General features: G+C 43.2%; 1 protein-coding gene across 7 annotated transcripts in view; it reads right to left on the bottom strand.

The window, feature by feature from the left end:
* Positions 1-27236, bottom strand: part of PLCH1 (phospholipase C eta 1) — a 206501-nt gene that overhangs the window by 152836 nt on the left and 26429 nt on the right. For all 7 annotated transcript variants that reach the window (XM_045812139.2, XM_045812148.2, XM_087870300.1 and 4 more), the window contains exon 2: positions 20749-20867. In XM_045812139.2, the coding sequence (XP_045668095.2) occupies positions 20749-20827 (79 nt within the window). In that variant the 5' untranslated portion in view covers positions 20828-20867. The remainder of the gene's footprint in view (positions 1-20748; positions 20868-27236) is intronic.

Raw genomic sequence — 27236 nt, forward strand, 5'->3', positions numbered from 1 at the left:
CATCGAAATCCCCTGCCCACTCGGGGCTACCTGTGCTTACTGGCCCTCCCCAGCAGCATCTGGCCCTGACGTAGGCGCAGCACCACGCAATTATGTGGTCTATGTGAATCACAGAGAAGAAAGAACAGCTCGCTGAAGGGTAGAGACTCTTGCCCCCGAGTGTCTGTGGGACAGCACCAGAAATCTGCTCTCAGTGTATATTTACAGTGGACTCAACTCACTAGAGGAAGGCTGCTGCCGTCATTGCAGATTTGAGGTCAAATGGATTACAGACTCATGGATCACCTCAGACAAACCAGCGCGGTACACACCTACGGCCTGTTCATCACCAAGGCAGTTAAGGAAACCACGGCTACATGAAGCTCCGAAACCCCTGTCAGGACTACCCCAGAAAATTGCTAGAACTTTTGCATCGAGTGCCACGGAGCAAAATGGAACGCTACCGTGAGTTCATTTTCAAGGAAAAAGTCAAGCGCTCCTCAAAGGTGTATGCAACGTACTTAAATGCTCCATGGCAGAAATCAGGATAACCTCGCCACTCCTGTGTGGTCCTTTATATTCCACCCCTTACAAAGTGCTCTCAGGAACAGATGCCCCCATGAACCTGACAACAGCTATATGAAGTGGCAGAGGCACCAAGATCATCTTGCCTTCACAGATGAGGAAGCTGAGCCTCAGAGACTCTTCATGACTTGCCCAAGATCACAAAGCTAACAGTGCAGGGGGTGGGGGTTACCGGAAACTGGGCTTTCCAATCCAAACAGTGTTCTTCCCACGTACTATGTATACACGCTTAACCTTATTGCCAAAGAACTAACTGCTAGACAGCAGAGTACGACCAGAACTGTAAACCCAGTGTACTACAACAATGTCACCTGAACTAATGATGTACTGTATGGTGGCTAACATAACATTAGGGGAAAAAAAAAGTCACCTGGGAGCTGAGAAAGAGCTGGAGGGATGCAGGTTTCTAGCCAATGACTGCTAAACTGTGCTGAGAATGGCGGAAACAAGGGCTCTATCTAGACAACAGGCTCACCGTGGCTGTTTATGCATCAATGGAGAGAGAGAACTACGTATTCCAATGATATGGAACATGTCCTATAGCTCACACATGTTTGTCAAATAAACCAGTTTGGCCTCCTCCTTCATTAAAACCTTGACATGCATCAGTAGGCAGTAATTGCTACACAGTTTTAAGCATCTGAAGCCCAAAACAAACTAAGCATTACCCATATTAAATATTGCTATGTTCCACAGGATGAGCCACCCTTTGGCCCAACTGCCTCTTTGAAATGATGCTTCCTTGATGATTTATTGATCTCCCCTTCAAGACTCTTGGCGTTAAAATTAAAAGTTCTCATTTTTTTTAGAAAGATGACTATCGGTCATGTCACTTTAAATTTTATAGATTAGCATAAACTTTTACAGGCACATCACTATCAGTTTGATGAAGATGTCAATATAATTCCAAATAAAATCCTTGGTCGGCTCAGAGCTTGATGTCAGCTTGAGCCATCCACACAAAACAACGGAGACCTCACGGGCAAATTTTATGCACAGGCCCTGTTATAAACCCAGGAGCTCACCGCCAGTGAACACTTACAGTACTCGAAATGCTTTCGGTAGGGACTTGGAAAATGTGAAAATTCAATTGACATTTGAGTTGCGTGAACTCATATCCAGATATAAATAAAGGTACCCAGACTTTATAAATCAGCACCAATTGGTTTAGGTATCAGTTCTGATCAGTGTTAATTATAACATCAACAGAGGAGAATTAACCAGAGATAGGTGGGCACATGGGGATCGCTAATAGTTGTTGACAATGACATATATTAAAACAAGTATCTTCTCTCGGGGCTGAAGCTTTAATTAAATACTCAAAACTTAAGGAGTGACACATTCCAACTCCCCCATAGCACTCAGGAGGCACTTGTACCCTTGAACGGAGCAGCCCCTTTACCTCCCCACTCAGCAGGAGGGGCTGGACAGATGGAGCCTAAGAGTCCAGAATAGACCCGAAGCACTTGTTCTCTCCAGCACTCCAGCTAGAGCAGGGCTGTTTGCTTATGTAATAACTGTGCTTCTGCATAGCTGGTATTTTCATGGAGGGCATTTTACATGCCTTGATCTGACATCTCTGGGTTTAATAAAAAAAGTAAATGATATTATCTGCCCAGGCATGGCTTGGTTTACAGTCAGTTAAATAGGGATTACAGTATGTGCATTCCAATGGGAGGCACGCATGGTTATCATAAAGCAAACCCCCTTATCTGGTAATCCTGAAGCCCAGAACACTGCATACACAGATTGGTCCCATGAGGAGTGCAAACATGAAGATAACAATAGGAGAGAAGAGTGGGGGAAAGGGGAGAAGGAGACTCTAGATTATGAGACGACCGCCCTCTAACAAAGCTTTGCTGAGTACAGAGTGGAGAACAGCTCACAGCCCCGACTGCAGTCAGGAGCCACAACAGCTCAGGCCAAAGAGCCAGCAGCCACATCTCCGGAAAGTCTCCCAGGCCAGCGGAAGCCAGGGCCTGGCTAAGGAGGGACCAAACTTTAAGGCTCGTCCTGCACAGAAAGCCAACCCAGCCCCGCAGGCTTCAGGGCTGTTTGCCTTTGTGCAGCTGATCAGAGACTCTCCTGGGAAGGGGAGGTGGGCTTTGGGGAGAACTGGGTGGCCGTAAACGCCCTGAAGAACAGGAAGGAGATGGGCTCCTCTGAAAATCTAATCCTGTAGTATCCGGGGAGGACATTATAGTAACAAAAGATGATCTTTAGGGCAAGGTAACCTTAAATGACCTAGACAGGGAGATATCAGCCCTCTTTCTGGAAGAAAACCAAGGAAAAGGATGGTACTGATTCCTCTGGTAACAATTTATTATTTTTTACTTATTTATCTGACAGATTCCTCTGGTAACAATTTATTATTTTTTACTTATTTATCTGACAGAGACAGCGAGAGAGAGAACACAAGCAGGGGGAGTGGGAGAGAGAGAAGCAGGCTTCCGGATGAGCGGGGAGCCTGATGTGGGGCTCGATCCCAGGACCCTGGGATCATGACCTGAGCCAAAGGACACCCAGGCGCCCTGCTTCTGGTAACAATTCTCACTATGTTCCAGAGCGAGTACTATCACAACAGCCTGAATTCCTAACCTAAATTACTCTACAGAAATGAAGAGTCGAGTCCTTTGTCACTTTCTGGATGAGACAGAGTGGTCGACGTCCGCGACTCCAATAGTGCATTTTCCACATCCTCCTTCGAAGGGCCTCTTCCCCAAGTCAAGTGACTTTGCTTCTTTAGCCTTTCTCCTCATCTTTTTTTCCCCGACAACGACCCTGGTTTATTAATTTTGTCTCTGCCTAATTGCCATCCTATGTAGATGGGACACAGCCACAGGGAGGACGACAATGTCAACTCCTGAGAACAGTAACAGTGAATGTCCTGTGCGCAGATGCCCTCCCGGAGCCTAGAAGGCACCAGGCCATTGGTGAGCACCAAGAAGGTCTGAGGGCAGGAAGACCCCCCCAAACACAGACACTCAGATTCGAGATAGTTCTCCAACTCCCAGCTGAAGACTCTGGGAATGAGGCAGGACCTTAGATCCCCAAGGACGACAGAAGGACTCCCAAAGCCGGGAGCATGAAGAAAACCAGTTGCTGCGATTGGGATATAGGGTTGAATGAGGGAGTGACCATAGGTAGCCTTTTCTCTGTAAATCTGAGAGAAGATTAAGATGGAAACTACTCATGGCAGCTCCCTTGAGACAAAAATTATCAACTTACTAAGGTTTTCCAAATGGCCTTCTAGGGAACACTTTAGCCCGGCAATTTAGGAAGAGAGAGAGAGACAGCCTGTGGTACCAAAAGAAGGTAGAGTTCCTGAGGAGAAAACGAGCGAGGACAGTTCCAAATGCAAAATAATTAAGCACAGTGCGGGGAGAGGTGGGGGCAGGGAGTAGTTGAAAGCGACATGACGGCCACTGGATACAGAATCAGAAAGCCTGCAGTTCAAACCTCCTTCCCACCAGGTAGCTCAGCAACGGGAGCCCAGTTATTTTAAACCCCTCTGAGCCTCAGTTTCCTTATCGACAACATTACTTACAATATCAGATTCAGAAGTTCCTAGCCCAGGACATAGGTATGTTAGGCAGGACAGGCTACATGATCACCGGGTCCGGCGCAAAATGAAAATACGAGGCTTTCTTCAAAAATAAAGAATCTCAAGGTGACAGCGGCAGAGCATTAAAGCAAGCACAGGTCACACACACGTCAGGCCAGCCCCAACTCGAGTTTTTACGATGCCATAACATTTTCTCCATGTTTGCTAGTCTCCTTGCCTCCCCAGGTCTGTCTCCCTGTAGAGATCAGATTTAAAAACAAACAAAAAAGTTCAAAAATAAAAGTCCTTAAACAAAAATTTAAAAGGACTTATCAATTTTGAATTTACTTAAGTTGATAACTGTGCCATGATTATATAAGATAATACCCCTATTCTTAAGACCTATACACTGAGGTATTTAGGGGCAGAGGACCATGAGGTATGTAATTTATTCTCAAATTATTCAGAAAAAAATAATTGTGTGCGCACATGTGTGTGTGCAAGTTTGTAACGATAAAGAGGGTAAGGGTTAACAGTAAGTAAATCTGGGTAAAGATATATGAAGTTTCTTTGCTGCTTTCTTTTTTTTTTTTTTTTTAAAGATTTTATTTATTTATTCAACAGAGACAGAGACAGCCAGCGAGAGAGGGAACACAAGCAGGGGGAGTGGGAGAGGAAGAAGCAGGCTCATAGCGGAGGAGTCTGATGTGGGGCTCGATCCCATAACGCCGGGACCACGCCCTGAGCTGAAGGCAGACGCTCAACTGCTGTGCCACCCAGGCACCCCTGCATTCTTATTCTTGCAACTTTTCTGTGAATATAAAATTATTTCCAGAGAAAAAGCATCCATCACATAAAGGTCCCATGTGAGTGTGGGGGGAGGAGTGAGGGAGGAAGAGAGTAACAGCAAAGGAGAGGCAAGGCTGTAAGCTCTCTACAGACAGGGACCATTTCTACTTTGTTAACTGCCGAATCCCCACCACAGAACCTAGGTCAACAAACATTTAAGGCAGGAAGCAGAAAAGGAAGCAACATCGTGTGTTCAGACTAGCTTGGGGAATAAGGACCCGGGGCAGGAACAGATGGTTGATGGTTATACCAGCACTTGGGAACCAGCAAGCTGCCTCCGTTCAGCATGAAACCAAGAATTGCATGAATATAGGCACACAGGGTGGCGGGATACGTACCCCACCCTGAACCACAGGCTTCGTTCTTGTCACTTGCTGACAGTTCAGGTAAACTCCCCTTAGGCCCACCATTCCACCTTCCCAGGCCTTAGGACCCTCACTGACAGAATGCAGGAGGTTACTAATTCATTCACTTCCTGGACACCTCTCACATGCTGGGCCCTAAAGCCATGTTCCCTGTTCTCTAGAGTTTTCATTCTAAAAGGATCTCACAAGCTGGCTGCATTAAATAATTTTCTTGATGTCCTTGAGGTCTTTTCCAGCCCTGAAAATTCGATACAACAACTCCAGGGCTTTTAGTTCCAAAATAGCATGAATATTATGGTGTAACCACTCTCTAAAGTACTCCTAGAAAATGCATGCGCTCCTAAAACTGAAAACATATTCAAGATGGCCCATGTGTAACTTTTTTTTTTTTTTTTAAGATTTTATTTATTTATTTGACAGAGATAGAGACAGCCAGCGAGAGAGGGAACACAAGCAGGGGGAGTGGGAGAGGAAGAAGCAGGCTCATAGCAGAGGAGCCTGATGTGGGGCTCGATCCCGGAACGCCGGGATCACGCCCTGAGCCGAAGGCAGACGCTTAACCGCTGTGCCACCCAGGCGCCCCCCATGTGTAACTTTTTAAAAAAAATGTACACCTGGGCAGTGAAATGCTTGGGAGCATGCACAAATAAGCCGTCTGCCAATAATCCAGTTGATTTTTGGCTGCCAAAATTCTTGTTCCTTGACAAGGTATACCAATAGTAAGAATTTCAAAAAATCTAATAAAGCCCTGTAGCTAAAAATAAATAAATAAATACACATTATAAAACATAGAAATACTTTTTAAAGCCATAAATTTATCAATGAGAAAATAACTATGAAGTGTAGATTAATGATTAGTATTAAAATTAAAACATCAAAAGTATTTTAATTTTCTGCTTCATTAGTTCTCCTCATTCACAGTCAACGAGCACAAAAATGGTTACAAAGGCTAATTTTGTTAAAGACCTTGGAGAAAAGAGGAAAGAATTGCTCCTTCATGAATACTAAAGATGATAAAATAAGAAACCAATAACATTTTATCACTTTATATAAATTAATCTAATTTAGAAATAAATTAGTACTATACTTTATGCAGAACCTGTTATGTATCCAAGAAAAAAATGTTACATTACTAGTATCATGGTACCTATAGTTGCCAGATATGGAACCTCTGCACTGATTTATATGATTTAGGACAAGTGGTAAGGGATAGGGGATCAAACATATAATTAAAGATTCAGAATAAGAGGCTTATGAGAATATTATTTCCCAGATGGATTCTCAGGAGCTAAACTAGGAGCATACGTCTGTGAAAGTTGGTCTCAAACACAGGCTGCAAATTGAGATACTAAGTATCTGTCCTTCATAAGCCATCCTCCTGACACAGACATAATTCACAAAGGTCTGGATACTCTGTTATTTCTGGTAGATGCAAAGAGGGCCCACCTTAACAAGGTAACTTCCACAACTAAAGGCCATTCATCTGTGGTTTTACCGAGTAGCAGCTTTAAAAGCTTTATCCTTGGAAATGAAAAATGTCCTAAATGTCCTTTGGATTCACGGAGTCAACACTTTACCGGATAGTAAATTACCAGATAGCGAAATCATTACTTGATCTGAATGCTACATGGATTATATTACTCTGTTTGTAAAGTTCAGCACCTGGCTCCCCACAGAGAGTTCATAATCATTTATTAGCTATGAAGACACACACAAAAGTCAGCTGGATGCCACCAGGTGGGGAGAGCCCTGTGTCATTCAAAACTGCTGCCCTCAGTGACGGGCCAAACAGGGCCAATGCCCAGAACTTTCTGCCCTGTAGCAGCTCTGCAATAAATATCTTCATGCTCACCTGGCCAATACGCAGAGGCTTTGAAATGCTTTCAGGTAAAATTCCTTTTATGTCAAAATATTCCAATGCTCTAAAGATCAAACCATTTCCAATAATCAGAAAATGCAGAGATTTGCAAGATTTATCCCACAGAAAATCCACTTAGCATTTCATAAGACCCAGCTGAGATCATAAAGACCGGTCAAGGTGAAATGGCAAAAGGCTGGCATTTAGAATTAACTCTGCCAATAGCTGATTGGTGTGAATAGGCACCAGTCACCTTCTTATCTATAAAAGGAGACTGGTTTTAGGCGAATGTTTATATCAGATTACTTAGAAATGTGATAAAAACTAAGGACTGTGCTCCTAGAAGGGTGCACAAATGTATACGTATATATATAAGAGAGTTTTGAATAATGTTCAGTGATTTCACTAATGTCCTAAAGCCCAGGTACAGGTTCGGTTTGGAATCCTCCAATCAGATGGCTTCCCAAGTCCTTTCTAGCTCTGATGCGTCATGCATCATTGCAGACCAGGGTACTGCTTATGTCCTGAGCTGTACCTTCCTAGGTGTTAGACATAGGAGGTTCACATTTTTAAGTCCATTCTCCAAAGAAAATGACCTAGGCATTTATAGCCGTCATGTCTCCCACTTGGAAATGTGAGCACTGGGATAGCATTTGGGGTCTCTGTCTTTAGCTGCCCCTCCTCGCACACAGGTTTCCACCCTCTAAATGTGTTGTTTGGTGGGAAACAGTTCTTCTCCTCCCCCTAACTCCCTCCTGCTCCCACCTGTTCCTTGGAGGTAGGCACTCATCCCTCATGCTCAAGGGCTCACACCAAGCCAGGTAGATCTCTCAGAGAAGTGTTGCTTACACTGCAGAGTGTATACGAATCACCTGGGAATCTTGTTCAAATGCAGATTCCAATTCAGTAGGTACCAGGTGCGACTCAAAGAGTCTGCATTTCCAACATGTTCTCAAGGACCCCTCCAGTTCATAGCAGTTCCCAGCCCCCACACCCGATTCCCTAAACGCCCTTCTCAGCCTAAAGGCAACTCACACTGGTGCCTCTGTGGAGTCCTTTAGTGGCCTCTAAAGGATCGTAAAGCTCTTCTAAAACACTCAAACCCACACCCTGAGTTGTTTTAAAAGAAACAAGTTTGTATAACATATCATTGTATCACAATAGAGAAAACCCGGATTTTAGAGGCTGACAAACCTGGGTTTACACCATAATCCAACGATGTGTTTTCTGGCAAATTGTTTACCTCTCTGAGTTTTATCCGTAAAACTGTCCTGTTGAAAGACTCAAAGGAGACAAGCTGGTAAAGCAACCACCATCACCAATTCTAGTGGCAACTTTGATTCAGAGTCAACCCTAAAATGTCCTGATGGTGCCCCAAGAATATGCCCATGTAGGATCCACTGATTCCTCCTGACTAGGTCTAAACTTAGTTATACCAACATCAGCCCCGAATTTCTCTCTGTGTCCCCCATACAACCCCATGTGCCAAGAAGGAGGTATCATGCAACATACGAGTAATCTAAGACAAGAGCTCTCCTTTGTAACTCTGAAACTTCTAGAATAACAAAGGGGTCCTGAGCAGTCGTTTTCTCACATGCAGAGTGATGGGGGGAGAACAGATGTCTGACAAAGTTTGCCTTCTACAATAAAATGAGTGAGCTTCTTTAAGTCTCTAGGTTCCCCTTTCACCAAGTTAGGCAAATAATTCCAATGATACTCAGGGTTACACCTGATGTACTCCAAGTGATGGTACTGTTCCCCCAATTCCTGTGTTTCATATTTATTTCTGTATCAATTCTTAAATTATCTTGCTGTGAATTGTGTAGTCCTCATCATGGATTAATCAAAACAAAACACTATTTTTAGGTTCTTTGTTGTTTGTTCTTAAGAACCCTCCCCGAAGTATTTCTATTCACCACCAGGAGGCCGTGGATAACATTGTGAGATCAGTTAATGCTCAAAGGTTTATTTTTGTATCATGTAACAGATCTATTGGCTATGAGACAAACCACATCTTAAGGACAGTAAGAAAGCATGATATTAAAAAGAATATGAGGGGCGCCTGGGTGGCTCAGATGGTTAAGCAATTGCCTTCAGCTCAGGTCATGATCTCCTGGTCCTGGGATCAGGCCCCACATCGGGCTCCGAGCTCAGTCTGCTTCTCCCTCTCCCTCTGCCTCTCCCCTTGCTTATGCTCTCTCTGTCTCTCTCTCTCTCTAATGAATAAAAAGAAATCTATAAATACATACATACATACATACATACATACATAAAATATGAGCTAAACCTGTTAGGAAAGGAAATACTGATGTGAAGGTGAGCATATCACTTGCCCCACCATCTGCATAAAAATCAAGATTTTCATGTAACCTAATACTCAATTTAGTTTACTGATCGATGTTTTAGCCAATCAACAACCTTAGCCCACTGAGTCTCACCCCTCCCAGTGCATCAAAATCACTTAAAGATAAACATATAGAGATATAGAGGTGTAGATACATACACAGATGAAAATGTAGACATACAGAAAGAATGAACGAAGAAGACATCTGGATCCCATACCCAAGAGATTATTTTACCAGACTGGAGTAGAACCCAACCATCAGGATTTTTTAAGCACCCCAGAAGATTCTAATATATAACCAGAGTTGAGAATTGCTACTTAAACCTTGGTTGTTAAATCATTTTAAGGAAGTGCAGGCATAAAACACATACTGAGGGGCGGCCGGCTGGCTCAGCCGGTAGAGCATGCATGCGACGCTGGATCTCAGGGTTGTGAGTTCAAGCCCCACGTTGGGCATAGAGCTTACTTAAAATAAATAAAATAAAACAAAACACATACTGAGATTATCGATTGTTTTCCCTGTTTCTTTGGTCTTTTCTGTACTCTCCAACTTTTTTACAGTGAGCCTGTATTGCTATCACCATAAAAATGAAGTGAGAAAAAATTTTAAGAAAACCAGCATCCACAAAGTCCCACGCATAAATGACCCTTCTCCATTTTCCTGCTTCCTCTCTACTCATACTATGAGATGCCCCTCTTCCCATACTTTTAAGATTTAGTATAATATAGGCTATCATAGAAAAAAACCATTATCAAACTCACGAATTCTGTGGCTCTGTTGAGACAATATGTATTTGTCACCTTAAGTCTGGGGTTTTCAACCCACCAGAATCTAATTGGCTGCCCACTGGCTTCTCCTGGGGAGTTCTAAAACTTCTCCCACACCCTGGCCACACCCCAGACCAATTAGATCAGAATCTGGGAGGGGCACGCACACAACAGTTTTATATCCCCAGGTGATTCCAATGTGCAGCCAAGGCTGCGAACCACTTGCTCTAAGAGTTAATTAATACAAGTCTCCACATCCAGAGATAAGCTCCCGCTAGCTTAAGAGCACAATACCTTGAAATTCTAACACTGGTGTAATTTCAAAGAATGGTCATTCGTGACTATACATCGATGTTCAATTTCAAGTTGGCAAGGAATAAAAATAGGCACTAAATAATAAATGTGTTCACTGTTCTCCCTTTTAATTGAGCATAAGTCACCGTCTTTTATACTTAAATAGGAAAAATTCTAAGAACACTATGATATGTCACATATTCTGACCAAGAGAAGAAATAGGCAACACGAAGGGACAAAAAAATGTTTTCACAAATTCTACACGTATCTTATGCAGGTAGGTGTTTTTTCTGAGTCACTTTGCTACCTGAAAGTCGGGAGTGCACTCTTACACTGCTTGGGATTCTTAGATGAAAGGCCTAGATGCTGACATTTTTCTTGTTTGTAAATCTAAAATAAAAGTGCGTTTTCTTAAGTTTTAAAGAAGCCCCATGCTGTTTGCTTATTCTTCTCATGTACCCCCAGGCCTCCTATCCTCCTCTTTTACAGAGAAAACTGGTGCTTTTGTTTTGGTGCAGGTCTATTCTATGCTCTCTGGGGTTAGAATTAGCCCACAGACAACACTCACTTCTATGGACTGAAGATTTTTCAGGCACAGGCAGCAGAGAATTTTAATAGTATGCAAAATACCGCAATTAGACAGGTTTTACTGATAGTGTTTTTTAATGAATGAAACCTCCATACTCAGAGTTGAATAAACTCAACACACATATAACGAACATGGAAATTCCGGAAACGAGCATTAAATGAATTCAAAAAGTCAAATTCTTTTAAAGAAATGAGTTTGTCCTTCTCCATTTCAAGGCATTATACGTTTGTAATCATCTTTTCTAAAGCACACTAGGATCCTCGGCAGAAGTGGCCTTTTCCTTCTCAGTCTCAGGAAGGAATGGATTATGGGTATTCTTTTGTTCTCCATGGCAAAAGCATGAGTGAAGGAAAGATGAGGGTCTGCGGCCAGAGAACGGATACATCCCACAGCACAAAGCTGTAAAGCCAAACTTAGAGCGCGAAAATAATGAAAGAGGAGCTGGTTCTTCTCTCCCCTGCTAAATAAGTAAATTCGTTCAGCAGTATTTTACTGAGCACCTACTATAACGTAGGCAACGCGCTCTCCTACGTACCGGAGACGGAAGTCAGAAAAGTCTCTATTCGCCTGGAACTTAGCAGGAGTGGGGGGACGGAAATTACACTGGTTCTTCGTGAAACTGTTTCATTACAACAGTGGTAAGGCAGTGAGGCAGCAGTGCAGGGGGACAGGAGGGCTTAAAACAGGGGCCTGACCCCGGCTGGGAAGTCAGAAAAGGCTTCTCTGCAGAAAGGACCATTATTCTGGGGTCTGAAGGATGAGTTGAAAGCTAGACAAGGGGAGAAGAAGGAAGTTTCGTGAGCGAGGAATGCAAAGGTCAGCGCGGCTGGGGCATAATGAGGAAGGGGAGGAGCACGTCGAGGCTGGGGAGGCTGACAGGCCCCAGCGGGAAGAGGGAGTTCTGCTTCAGGTGTGTGGAGTCTGAGGCGCTGGATGGCAGCAGGGGTGTCAGGGGAGAGGGTGGACACCTGGGTGTGGCGCACCAAGGGGCGGTCCAAGCCAGTGTGCGCTGCTGGTTGTTACCAGCGTGTGGGCGGGAGCTGAAGCTGAGAGAGGGTGAAACCACTTCCCACTAGGCCACAAGCCTTAACTATGATATCTGAGTATCCCTTTGACACCAAGAGTCTGCACTTGTAATAACCTCAGGCATACTTGCTGAGAGAAACGAGTCCTAAGAAAATATAAAGTATCACAGGTCCGTTGGGATGACCTTTCATTTCCACAGTATAAAGGGACAAACTGCATTTTTTAACCTCTGTTTTGATGTGAAATAGGAAGGTTTTGTGACTACAGATGCAATCGCTAACAATGATTGCTATGGTCCAAGAAAAAAAACCTGGATCTTTTATGCAACTAAATCAAATAATTACATTGCCCTGAAAGAACCCTGAATCTACTCATGGAAAGACATTTCATCCTCCCATCAATCTCTGTGCATACATTAGGCACAGAGTAGGAAAAGACAATTGGGAAAATGAGAGAGCAGGGAAAATTAATTATAATTATGGAAATGCAGCTTAAAGAACAAAGGCTTAAATTTGTAACACAGTCTAAGGGGAAATAATTCTCATAAGCAACCATTTAAAACGTGAGAAGTCTGCAAATCTGAAGGAAACGTTGACTGTTTATCAGACATGTTATTTCTTCTTTCTAATTTAGTAATCAGAAAATTGGTATTCCCAAGCATAAAGGAATAAAACAATGAAGGGCCTTTCTGCTTGGCTGGACTCCCAACAGCCATGTTTAAGAGAAAGAACTTGAGTCCAACAGGAAGGGCCTGCCACGGATCTCACTTAAAGGCAACAGGCTCGTTGTTTCTAACAACTAAAGCTAAATAAAGCTTCAAAGACTGAATGTTGTTACTTCTGGTCCAGCTGGGCTTCCCAAATATCCAGTCCTTCTGTTTGCCATTTTGCACTCTACGCAGATCTTTTCATCCCCCCTGTCATTACAGAATGTGAGTGGCCTCGACATAGAAAGCATGACAAGAAAGAAGATCACAGTGGATTCAGTTACCCAGCAAATCTCCCCATCATTAGATTCCCCAATGGGGACAAGAGGCTAAGACATCTCAGCATGGACTTATGAATCTAGATCATTGCTTGGTTCTGATCAATCCAGCTACATAACCTTGCACAAAGCAAGCACAATGCATACCAGAACCTTTGGGGAAATTAAGTAACCCTAATTCAAAATCTTAGTGGACAAGAACCAGAGTGGAGTGGTTCTGGAGGGATCCAAGGAGAATTATCAAGGGTTACAGGGATAGTGCTCCATCTATTCAAAATCACATTCCCTGATCCCCTATTATGTGTACGGCCTAGTGCCTGGAGTGGCAGGATGGCACTCGTGAGGAATGAAATCAGAGGAAGTACCCCTCACCCCCAGAGACAAGCAGGGGAAGAGCTACCAAAGAATGATGCAGAGATTTCTTTAGGCTTGTGGGAGTCATCCCTATAATAGTGTGAGAAGAGACAAAAGAGACTACAGTCCGCAGATCTGGGAAGAGGAGGCAACAACTTCATACCCTGCCTCGTCCTCCACAGCCCACAGCAGTCTGCATAACTCCTTGTGAACAAACATGGAGGTAAGAGAGGGGCAGGGACCAGACAGTTGCCCAAGTGTCCTCAGGGCAAGGGAAGCCATGCCTCAGCCAGACAGAATTAGGAAGGGACAATGTGTGGGGCTGGAGGGAGACAGCAGGTCTGTCTGAAAGAGGCCCTAGTGAGGGGCCAAGTGAAATTAAACATTCGCAGAGGATGGACTCAGAGGGAGTCTGGATCACCTCGCCACCACTGACGTACAAACCAGGTGCCCAGCTGTGCCTACTAGAACTTTGCTTCCCCATCTCTCTTCCTTGTACCAAACTCTGAGGAGCCAGGCCTGAATTCCTCCTCAAGGGGAAGATGCACAGCAGGGCCACCTGACCCTCCACCCTCAACCCCCAACAGACAGCTCAGGCCTGTGCTGGGGGTCAGGAAGGAGATGGGACAGAAAGGAGTGTGAGATGAATTTTTTTGTTTTGTTTTTTAGAAAGATCTCTCTTTTTTTTTTAAAGATCTTATTTATTTATTTGTCAGAGCAAGAGAGCAGCACAAGTAGGAGGAGCGGCAGGCAGAGGGGGAGGGAGAAGCAGGTTTCCCACTGAGCAGGGAGCCCACTGTGGGGCTCGATCCCTGGGATCATGACCTGAGCCGAATGCAGCCACTTAACCGCCTGAGCCACCCAGGTGTCCCTGAATGTTTTAAATTAGATTAGACCCTCAATAACCAAAAAGTAGCCAGAAAGTAATAGAATCCGCCTATGATGTTGCAAAGAGTACTTGTAAAAGCATTAGAGAAAAATTAAACAATTTCGTGTATATGCTACACTAAGTTGAAAATACGCAATAAACCAGCTCCAGATGGAATGCCCATCATAGAGAAAAACAAAAAAGAAATTAACCTCAAATTTTAAAATATAAAGTAAATAGCATTTCACTGAGGCTTTCATTGAGAATTTTTCTCTAAGTCCAGGAAATGAAGGAACAGCACATGTTCCCAAAAAGCTATAGAATCATTTTGTTTCATACCAGCTCACATAACTAGCACATAAGTATTCACTTTTGTAAGGCTGGCTGTAATTTGTCTCAGACAATGGAAAGAGGAAAGTGCATAAATTAATTTGGTCAGTTAATTCACAGCAAATTCTCCAATTACCCTGTTTAAAAGTGGGATGAGGAGAGAAGGTTAAAACTAAAATAAGATTTAAAAAAAAAAAAAAAAACAAGCACTTAGGGGCGCCTGGGTGGCTCAGTCATTTAAGCGTCTGCCTTTGGCTCAGGTCATGATCCCGGGGTCCTGGGACTGAGTCCTGCATTGGGGTCTCTGCGCAGCCGGGAGCCTTCATCTCCCTCTGCCTGCTGCTCCCCCTGCTTGTGCTCTCTCTCTCTCTCTGACAAATAAATAAATAAACTCTTAAAACAAAAACACAAAAACACAAGCACTTAGTAAGAAGTGTTTAAGTCATTTGTCCTAAGTCACAGCGTTTTGCTGACACGGAAACTTGATCCCATAGGGAACAACTCACCCAAAGCAACCCAGCTGCAGGGCAGCCCCTGCAAGGTACCACACCTAGGTCAGGCCACACCCGCTTCTGCCCAGGCCTTCACTGCCACTGGCATATTTGCAAGGTGCACCAGAACATCATAGACCTGAAAGAATACCTCACTAGATGCTTTCTGCCTTGGTGGCCATCCTTTGGGGGTGAGGGATGGGGGAGGGGAGACTTGAGGGCAGGGCTAAACAGGAATTTACTGGGCAAGGCTGATTCCAGAATGACTTCTATTATAATTTATAAAATTAAATGACTCAGTACATTTTCTCCCTATGGTCTATCATCTTTTCTTTCCCCACCCTCTCTCTCAAATCATGCTTGAAATTTTTTGCATGCGGTGTTACTCTCCAAGAGATAATACCTTTTTTTTTTTTTTAAAGCAATCTCTATGCCCAATGTGGGGCTTGAACTCATGACCCCAAGATCAAGAGTTGCACACTCTACCAACTGAGCCAGCCAGGGGCTCCCAAGAGGTAATATTTTTCATCTTAATGATGCTTGCAAATTTTTGACTGTCATTGAGTTAATAGTAATTCTATGTGTACTCGTATTTTCTGGACCTAGAAGATGTTTATACAATCATTGGATGGAAAAACTAAGCTCAGTAATGACACTAATGTAAAATCTAGTAATGCCCCAAACCCCTAAAGCTGCTGCTGAAATCATAACACGTTAATAAAACAGCCTCATTAATGAGAACCATTCACTTCTGCATAAGTTCATTGTCCTTTCATATATACCAGGCAGGGTCTGGCATTCTTCCTTCTTTTTCCAGTAAAGATGGAATTCCAGTGTAGGGGGGGTAAACTTGTCCACTTTTCTTTTTTGAATATAATGACATCTGTCCTGAAAACTTGCTTATCAGTCGTAACTACTGGTCTCTCCATGGTCAGGAGAACTCGTGAGCACTTACAGACGCATACGAGCATGTGTGCACACACACGTGTATACACACACACACACACACACACACACACACACACACACCCCTTCTCCCTAGAGAGAAATGTAACATTCTGCCAGTGCAAAGCTAACTACAAAGTTTACAGTCAAAGAGAATCTTACCTCCTCTTGATTACCATCTGGCCAGGCTTTCCTTCCTACCTCCTGGCCTGTAGGACACTCTCATTCACTACATACCCATCCTCATGTCTGACTACACAGAGACCTCAAGCCTTACTGCTAGTAGGAACTTTGGAAGCTGGCAAAACCCTCATTTTTAGAGAGAGGGAAACCAAGGATCCCCAAAGGCAACAAAAGCAACACAAGTTAGTAGTGAAACTGGGAACAGAACTAGTCCCCAGGATCCCATCTGAGCCTACTTTCTTTCACAAACTGGTAGCCAAGTTTCTAAATTCACATCATCGAGTAGGCCTCTGGCCAAGAAGCGGAGGTTAGATGAAAGTAATTCATTAAATTAATTAACTAAATTAATTAGTTGCATTAGAGGGTTGCTTGAGGCAAAGTAAAAGTACATATCAGGCACTTTTTGAAAAGACATATTACACACTTAATAAGAGAAGTACCCTTCACTTTATCCCTGGGTAGTAAGAGAGACTCATAATTCAGTTCAAAACCTTTCTACTCTAGATTTGTGATGGTCATTCAGAAACACTCAATATAGCATGAAAGCAACAGAAATAAATTTCAATATAAGTTGGGATGATACCATAATAACTTAGAGGAAAGCAATTAATAATTCTTTCCAACATCACGATTATAATAAGCAGTGGATGAAAACAAAAATTAAGTCACCTCTAAATTTATTCTAGTAAGGGACTCAAATGTGTGGAAAAACTTACATGCATAAAAAATTTTATATATTAATTGCAAATACACTGATTATTGGTTTAAGAATCTGTCCCAGGTCAGAAAAAAAAAACCACAATTCACTACAACCAAGAGAAACAGCAGACAGTGTATGTAACTTTCAAAGAAGAATAATTCATCCAAGTGCAATCTATTAAAACAAGATTCAGAGGCACCTGCCTGGCTCAGTTGGTAGAGCATGTGACTCTCGATCTCAGGGTTATGAGTTTGAGCCCCACATTGGGTACAGAGATTGCTTAAAAATAAAATCTTAAAAAAAAAAAAGATTCATACAACACAAATCATTCTTTGCCCAAGTTTTTTTTTTTTTTTTTTCCTATTTCAAACATAGCAGGTGAATAAAAGCCAAATACAGACAAACCTCAGTGACTGGCTTCTTCGGCAGGTACACAATCCCTCTGGAGCCATAGATTCCCTAAAAATCTGGGCAAAGGACAGATGAGTGGGAAACAAAAAACAGCTTTTCATAATTCCTATCAGGGTCCTCTCATCACTGAACACAGAATTATGTCAATTCAACCAGGTCATTTTTGTCAGCCAGTATAGATGTTATAGATCATTTCCTAACTTTTCCAGCTATTCCGTTCCTACCATTAGAATTGTTGCAAAGACGAAAGAGAAGATAAAACACTGGACAGAAACAGACTATTAATGGTGTTTCTCTCTGGGTTGTAGGATTGTGGGTAATGAGAACATACCACCTCCTTACTCAGAAAATGAAGCTATGAATATACTTTATGAACTGTGAAACAGTATACAAATGTTACTTTTTTTATTTTTACTTTTATTGACCATTGTAGCCCATATAGTCCTCATTTTTTAAAAAAGATTTTATTTACTTATTTGACAGAGAGAGAGGGATTGAGCACAAGTAGGGGAGCAGCAAGCAGAGGAAGAGGGTGAAGCCGACTTCCCCCTGAGCAGGGAGCCTGGTGCGTGACTCGATCCCAGAACCCTGGGATCGTGACCTGAGCCGAAGATAGACGCTTAACCAACTGAGCCACCCACGCGCCCCTAGAGTCCTCATTTTCATACAGCTCTTTTCTCCTGGGACTACTGCTTAAATCTGTATGTAAAGAGTCTGACCAGCACGATTTGCACAGTGAAGTCTGTGTAGTCTAAAAGTCTATCATCTTGCAGAGGAAATGGTTTTTCTGCTGTTTATAATGGAAGAGATTTTCTTTCTTTTTGTTTAGATTGATTTGGTTATACGAGAAGAGTTATCAACATAGACAAGGAGAAGCCAAGCTAGTCGGCAAAAAGCGTCCAAATGTGGATCCCATGTTCCAGAAGCCCCTTCCAAAGGTATCGGACATTTCTGACCCAACACGTCCTACCCTCTCTCTCCTCTCAGGCATGTTCTGAAGTCCTCTACAAAGATATTATCACCAGAGCTCCCCCGGCTTTAAATGTACCAAGACTCCTCGCACCTCTCCATTAAGTTAATAAGTTCCTATCTAACAGACATTCGTTCTTGCAGAGATAAACAAAGAGGAAGAGGAGAGCATCATTCTGCATATCCTTCGGCATAGAAGCCCCAAATGATATTTTACACTATCAGAAATACTTAAAGCTATTGCTTTGTTATAAATGAGTACAATCATAATTCTATTTGGCTTTAATCCTTTCAATCTTGGGAAAATCTAGTATCTCTCATTCCTTTCGAAAGAGTAGTTCTAAAAATGCAAGCAGCCAATTCATATTTTAAGTACTCTACTGCCCCCTTGTGTATCTCGTGTTCAGTGAAAACGTAGCTCACAAAACAAGTCCTTTTACTTCTCAGAAGTACTTCAATAGAATCGCAGGTATTAGAACTAGAGCCAACCTCGAAATCATCAAGACCAGCTGCTCATTTCACAAGGAGAGAACGGAGCTCTTGAAGGATTACATCATTTGCTCCAGATCATAGCACAGCTAGTTAATAGCAGAGCAAATACTACTGGATAGATAGAACTTAGGCCTCTGAGTGCTCATTTCTCTCTTGAAATGGAGATAGCAGCCTGGAATAAAAGAAATGATGGCATTTTGGAGTTAGATCAGAGTTTGAAATTCAGATCACCACTTCACAACCTCCCCAAGCCTCAGCTTCCTCTTTGTGAAACGGGGTGAATAATAACCATTGCGAAGGTGTAGAAAGAAAGCAATATGAGCGTTCATGAAGCCCTCAGCATAAGACAGTAATATGCTAAGTGGTATTACCACCATAAAAATACATAGAAAATTGTTTTTAAATTGTTAGAGCCTTTGAGATCTCTGGACAAAGGCATTCTAAAATACTATATGAAGGTATTTAAACCTGAACTTGGTCCAAACAGGCACAAAATACAACTTGAAAAACTAAAGCTGGTTTCTCTAACTCCTGTGTTTCTTCACTTATCATATTTATTCTTTTTTTTATTACAAATAAAAACTTGTAACAGGAAATAGCCCACGGCAAACACCGTGTGCGAGAGAGATGAAGCAATGAATAGAACCCCTAGAAGAGGTTCACAGAAAAACAGAGTAGAACTCAGGGCCACAGGGTAAGGTCACAACTCCCTGTCTCCTTTGCTAAGGAGGCATGTGCCTCCATTGACCACTGCAATGCCAGGAGAGCCAGTCTGGAAAGGTAGAGGCAGGAATTTTAGTTCTGACCTTGCTGATAACTAGCTAGGTCAACTTGGACTAATCATTTCATATCTGCTTCCCTTTCTCGACCTGTAAGATAAAGTACTCCTTACCTAGGAAAACCCTAGAGTGGGGTCCATAATGAATGTGGGGGGGAAAAAACATTGTAACCTCTGAAGTACTTTAATAAAGTAAGTAAAGCTGAGTTTATCTTAAACTTAATTTAAAGCAATAAAAAAGCATTAGTCTGTCACCAAATTGGGGAAGAAGAACTAAACCTGGAAAGTCGAAGACAACTTAGATTATAGGATTGTTAAAGAGCTCTCTAATCCCTGGGAAATTTCTGTCTACCCTCCGCAAATCCCCCCAGCTTTCGATGGAGATTACTCCAAAAATACAGGCAACATGTAAATCTTTGACTCTTAAATAAATTTCACTCAAGGGTATCCTGATAGCAGGACTGACAGAGCTTATCCCCGACTACATATCACAAAACACACACACCAGCAAGGTACAGGCAATTCATCTTAGTTTGCCAGGAAAAATGACGAGTATCGACGCCTCCCTGATCTGCGGCTGCAGTAACCCACCCTGAGTATGACGGGTAAGTGCCGTGAACGGCTCTGCTCTGTTTTCGGATGTGGTCTGACAGCAGACACACACCATGCTGGTAACAAGCACTGACTGATGACCCACATATAGTAACTGAACCTTACTATGTGGCTAGCCCCCCAAAAGTTCAGGCATCGGAAAGGGATATTACTGGAGCTGACAGCGCAAAAGAGAAAAGGCACTGATCTGAACTCATCTGTAAGGAAGAAAGTGGTAACGCCATTATGGTTATTGGGCTGGGCACACTGCTTCCCCCTGGAGGGCATGAGACCAGTGGGGCTTCTCAGGCAAATTATCCATAAACAAGTTAGCTAGAGCTCTTGGTTCAACCCAACCATGACACCATATTTGCATCCAAAGTGCTAGAATAGAAGTGCTGTCAGAAACAAAATAAAAGCCGCAACCCCACAAATACGAAAGGCAGCTCACCATGAAACACACTGTTGTCCACCAGAAAATGCCTGCGGTACTGCACACAGTTTCTTTTCTCCAAGTTCCAGTAGCTCATTGTCAGAAGATTTCTGGCACAGCATCAAAACCAAATTGCTCTGTCGAGGGAAACAGAATGAGACAAAAATGAAGAAAATGGCAGCCACACGCTCACCCTGGTAACATGATGCATCGGTTACCCAGCGTGATGAAGCAACACAGGCGGCATACAACCTCCCCATACATGGAATCCCCTACGTCCTAGGAAATTTCCCACAAGTCTTCCCAGAGGGTAGAATGTCATTTAACACACCACAAACAGTAGCTTTCTCAAACAGCACCTTTCGGGACTCAGTTATTGCCGTCTCAAGGGGGAATAAATCTACCATCAGACAATAAGTTTCAGGACTGGTTTATGTGCTCCAGGCCTCGCCCATATTTGGCCCAGACCCAAACCTGCCAAAGCCGGTAACTTCTCAGGAACTTTCGTCTATAGGAGGGGAGGTGACCGTCATTCCCAGTTCCTGAATTTTGGCTTCGTACCCCTCTGGTAGACTATGCAATCAATCCATAGAAATCTTAGAAATTGTAACAGCGCCATGTAGCCATGGGTAAGCCAAACACAGTAACAAAGCTTGCCTCCCTCTTTTGGATTCACTGGTGGTCCAGTCAGGACCATTAAGGCCTGGCTCGGCCCACACTGCACTTACTGGTGTAGGTAGAAGTGGGCACAGGTCTCAAGCAGGGTGAATAAGAAGCAGTGTCTACCCCTACAACAGGCTTGCCCCTCCACAGAGAAACACAATGCTAACTAGAGCAAGGGCTTGAAAAGCAGAGATCTGAGCTGATGAATTAAACTCCTCCAAAAGCTGATGTGCATAACCCTCAACAAGGCCCCCATTGTTCACAGGATTTGGCTAAAGCAACTTTCCAGAATTCCAGCTTCTTTTCTGGTCACAGAATAAGGCCAGGCAACACCGAGCAGGGCTGGCATGAAGGAAAACCCACAGGTGGGAAATGATTTGTTATCTGTCCTATTAGAACAACCTAGAGTTTTGTAAAGATACTCCAGGATGAAGTCAGACAATTGGTGAAAAAAAATAATAAATTCTCAGAGCTTTGTCTATTCATCAATGGAACAATTGGTGAAGGCTCCTGTAGCTTTTGCCAGAGCTTCTCCTTGGCTCAAAGCCTCCTTCTTAACTCTCTCCAACAGCAATCTTACCTGACTCCAACCTATCCTACCCTTTCTCTGGCTTCGTGCCTCAACTCCCACTTCTTGCCTCATTCCCACCTGGCTAAGTCTGGCTGTCGCTCTTACTTCCTCAGGCTAAAGATGAGTCCCACCAGGGGCACCTGGGTGGCTCAGTCGGTTGAGCATCTGCCTTCGGCTCTGGTCATGATCCCAGAGTCCTGGGATCAAGCCTCACGTTGGGCTCTCTGCTCAGCAGAGAACCTGCTTCTTCCTCTCCCTCTGCCACTCCCCCTGCTTGTGTGTGCTCTCTTTCTCTTACTCTGTCAAATAAATAAAACCTTTAAAAAAAAGCAAAGAGGAGTCCCACAAATGTAAGTTAAAATCACCTATGGATCCAGTTGTAAAAGATGACAGCAAACAGCTGATTATTGGAGCCAATATCCCCTCCCACCCAATACTGAATACTACAAAGAGCTCTCTTTTTAGTTATATAAATAATAGTTATATATGCTCATTAATTTTTTTAAAGTCAACACTGAAATTCATCAAAAATCCTTAAAAATCTAAAGACCCCTCTTCCTTCATTCCATGTCCCTCTCTTAGAATGACCATTTTTGCTTGGTGTGTATCATTTCTTTTTCTATGCATTTACATATGTATGTATGTGTGTATAAAATACATATGCATACATGCAATTTTAAAGACATCTACGTATTTTTTTAAAATATTTATTTATTTGAGAGAGAGAGCGTGTGTGTGCACATGTGCAAGCAGGGGGTAGGGGCAAGAGAGAAAGAATCCTCAGAGTCCCCACTGAGCACAGAGCCTGATGCAGGGCTCAATCCCAGGACACTGAGATCATGACCTGAGCCGAAATCAAGAGTCAGATGTTCAACTGACTGAGCCACCCAGGCTCCCTGATTGTTCATATTAGAAATATTTTGAGTTACGTGGAATTAAAGAGGACCTTGTCTGTATCTATGCTCATTTTTCCTTACTCACTTGGTCTTATGGTTTCCTGTGTCAATCTTTCTTTTGCACTCTTCATTCGTAATCCAGGGAAGGTTAGTGGAATCAGAAGATGAAAGAATAATGTGCATTTGTATATAATTAGCAAAACACATGAACATACCTGACTCTCACTTAGCTTCCTCTTAACCAGACGAAAGAAGGAAAGAAGAGGATATTAACGTAAGTAATTTGCCCATGCTGCTAGGAAAGGGTAGCAACAGGACTTGAAATCATATCTTCGGATTCCAAACCCAAGATTCTAGCCATGACAGGCTAGAAGGAACTAGACTGTTACACAATATGGAGGGTTTCTTTTTTCTTTTCTTAAGATTTATTTATTTGAGAGAAAGAGAGAGAGGAGAGAGAGAGAGTGCACAAACATGAGTGGGGAGAGGGGCAGAGGGAGAGGACAAGAGAGAATCTCTACCAGAGTCCCTTCTGACCACAGAGCGCACCATGGGGCTTGATCCCATGACCCCGAAATCATGACCTAAGCTGAAATTAGAGTGGGACTCAACCAACTGAGGCACTCAGGTGCCCAATATGGTGGTTTTTAAATATGTCCCATAAATTCTTGTACATTCCTCTCTCCCTTCAAATGGTGGAATCTAATTCCCCTTCTTTTGAATATAGGCTGGACTCAGTGACTCATTTCTAACAAAATCAGTTGTAATTGATGTTATGAGTCTTCCAAAACTAGATCATAAAAAGGATACACCTGCCTGGCTCCCTATCTCTCTCAGGGTACTCACCCTGAGAACCCAGCTACCACGATGTAAGGAAGCCCAGATAGGAGTGTTCCAACTGGTAGCACCAGCTAGGCGCTCAGCCAACAGCCACCATCAACCATAGACATGTGAGCGAATCAATCTATAAACCATTGTAACTCCAGCCCTCAAGTCTTCTAGACGAAGCTCCAGATACAGAGGGACCGAGACAAGCCGTCCCCTCTGGACCCCATCTATATTTCTGACACACAGATAATAATTATTGTTGCCTTATACACTAAGATTTGGGGTAATTTGTTACACAGCAATAGATAATGAATATAGGTCACATCCCCGGATACATTCAATGAGGACCAAGACCTTCAACTCTTTGAAGACAGAAATACAAACTCACACAGATGTATGTAATACTGAGATACTTGAGCGCTGGTCTTCCATGCACCCATCTTTCCAACTTCCAGATCTTTTTGCTCCCTGTAATCATTGCCCTTTTCTTTAAGGACTGGTTAAAATGCCACTGCCTTCCTGGGGTGCCTGGCTAGTTCAGTTAGTAGGGCATGCAATTCTTGATCTCGGGGCACGAGCTCAAGCCCCATGTTGGACGTGGAGGTCACTTAAAAAAATAAAATCTTAAAAAAAGAAGAAAAAAAAAAAGCTACCACCTTCCTGAAATGCCTCCAGGATCTCTCCCTCCAATTTACCTAAACTCTCTCATGCACTGAACGACCATAATCCTACATACCAGTTATTATCTACTACGCATCAGGAACTATGATAAAGCTTTACATCATGGGGTCTCAACCCTGACCACACATTAAAATCAATCAGGTGGGAAGCCATAGGATCCAGGCTCCCAGGCCACACCCCAGACCAATTATATCAGAATCTCTGGGGCTGGGACTTGGGCATCAGTGGGTTTTAAAGCTCCACAGGGTGATTCGCAAACACAACCAAAACCATTCTTCATGTATATTATCTCTACTCCTTGAAGAAACTCTTCTGGGTGGATGCTTTTAGGAAGAGGGGGCGCAGAGAATGCAAACAGCTGAGCTAGAGCGCAAAGGTGTAAGTAATTGAACCCTATGGCTTCCAGGCTGTTTGCCTCCTTATGTTGGTTAACGGCTCGCACGTCTTACCTCTCCAGGCGTCTGCTTGCTGCCGAAGGTTAGGGGAGCCTGTAAGTTTCCTCTGAGTGCCAGACCTAGGCCGTGCACCCACTGCAAGCCCTTAGTAAACATCAGGGACGCCCTCCTTACATGCCCCATTTCCTGGATTCCTGCCTGGTGGAGACTAAAGGAAGAAAGGACTCTCTCTGGCCTCTAGAATCAGAGTAAATGATTTCAAAATTTAGAGATGATGGAGGTGGAGATTATTGGAATTAGTAGGGCTGGGGCAGAGAAAGAGAGAGTTGTGCGATAATCCCTATGTCGGCTTCCACCGGAGTTAGATGATCCAAGGACCCAGTGCTCACTAAGCGGAAGTGACTGAAAGGAATCTTAGAAATCAGCTAGGCTAAACCTCTCATGGTGAAGCCGGAAAAAAAATCTGAGACCCAAAAAGGATGTATCACTTGGAAGAGAGCATAGCTGTTAGATAAAGCTGGCAGGAACCCCAGCCTCAGGAGTCTCAAAGCAGGGTTTCCTTGAGTGTTTCATGGTCCCATTTGTGTGAACACAATACGTGAAAATATCTACTAAAATATACTTCCATCAATTTTTCAAAAAATACCAACTTAGATTACATTAGAGATGTGTTTCCATGGCACCGTGTACTCAATTTGAAGTTGTTTGGTCAATATTCAAGCAGAAGCAGAGATGTTTAAAAATTGATTCGACTTTCTTTTGGGAATTTCAAAATGCTCACTCCACCTCCTAAGAGCTCCATGAAATATACATGTTACCTTCAGAACTCTTTATAGAACATATAGATACCCAATCCTTGCAATGAGTCACAAAATTAATAACTTACAGTGACTAAGAAATATTACATAGGGAAGTAATGGATTGTTATTAAAACTACCTTCAGATTCTGCCTCCAGAACAAGGTTAATAAAAAATTTTTTTTAGTGGATGGTAAAGTTATAGGAAATGCTATATAAATGCATTTATCTTTAACAATTTATTTTTAACCATGTTTTAGAGCTTCAAACACACAGAAAAGCTCAAAAAAACATACATTGTGATATCACTTACCACCCAGAGACAACTGCCATGGACACTGTGGCCTATTTTCTTTTTTTAAAACACCAATCAGGTCCTACTATTTTGCAATCTACTTTTTTTATTTAGTAACTTACTAATATATTGTGATACTCTAGCCATATCAACATATTTCTATAAAATACATGTAATTTGAAAAAGAAATTGTAATCAACTCTAATCAAAGACTCCACACTCCAAAAACTCAGTAAGAGGGGCGCCTGCGTGGCTCAGTCGGTTAAGCAGCTGCCTTCGGCTCAGGTCATGATCCCAGGGTCCTCAGATCGAGCCCCACCTCGGGCTCCCTCCTCAGCGGGGAGCCTGCTTCTCCCTCTCCCTCTGCCTCTCCCCCTGCTTGTGCGCTCGCCATCGCTCAACTCTCTCTCTGTCAAATAAACAAAATCTTAAAAAAAACCACAACTCAGTAAGAACTAAGGCAGCCATAAGAAATGCAAGAAGCCATGTAAGGCACTCAGAGAGGATACGTGTCAGGTAGACTATAAATAGCCACAAACCTTATATGCTCCTAAGTTTCTTTGATAAGTCACCTTTATCATCGTTCTCCATTTGTTTATTTCTGCCATTTTATCTGCAGGGTCATGACTAAAATTGCCAATGTCAAACTACAGGTTAGAAAGCTACAGCTGGGGGATACTACCACCTACGAAAACAGAAATCCGAGGACGGCACCTTTAAGAAAAGCAGGACGTATTTTCAGTCACCAGCCAAGATGTTTAAAAATGTTTTTAGGGGCGCCTGGGTGGCACAGCGGTTAAGCGTCTGCCTTCGGCTCAGGGCGTGATCCCGGCGTTATGGGATCGAGCCCCACATCAGGCTCCTCTGCTATGAGCCTGCTTCTTCCTCTCCCACTCCCCCTGCTTGTGATCCCTCTCTCGCTGGCTGTCTCTATCTCTGTCAAATAAATAAATAAATAACTCTTTTTAAAAAATGTTTTTAGCACTCTACAAAGGAAACAAGAAATCCCTCACGCAACAAGTGCTCCACGAAAGTCCCCTGAGAAAAAGCCGTACAGCGGCAGGCACTGCGGGCGGTCGTCCTCACCCGCGTCCTCCGGCTTCTCTAGGAAACTCCTTGGTGTGCACAGATGGAGCGGGTGTGCGGCTCATCCCCGGATGGGGGGGCGGGGGCGGGGGGCTTAGGCCCGCCGAACCCGAGAACTGCCACCTGCAGCCCGCAGAGGTGCACCCCCTTTCCGAGCACGGAGAGTCAGGCGCAGGTTTCCGTTTGAACTGTCGGGAAAAAGACACTTTTCTGTCGGACTCGAAGTTGTGAGGCCTCGAAACCTAAAGTTCCTGGCAACCATGCTGTCAGGACAAGGGGAGGATCGTTGTGAGT

Source organism: Ursus americanus, chromosome 20 (assembly GCF_024610735.1).
Source record: "Ursus americanus isolate L20-20 chromosome 20, mUrsAme1.1.p, whole genome shotgun sequence".
Lineage (NCBI taxonomy): Eukaryota > Metazoa > Chordata > Mammalia > Carnivora > Ursidae > Ursus > Ursus americanus.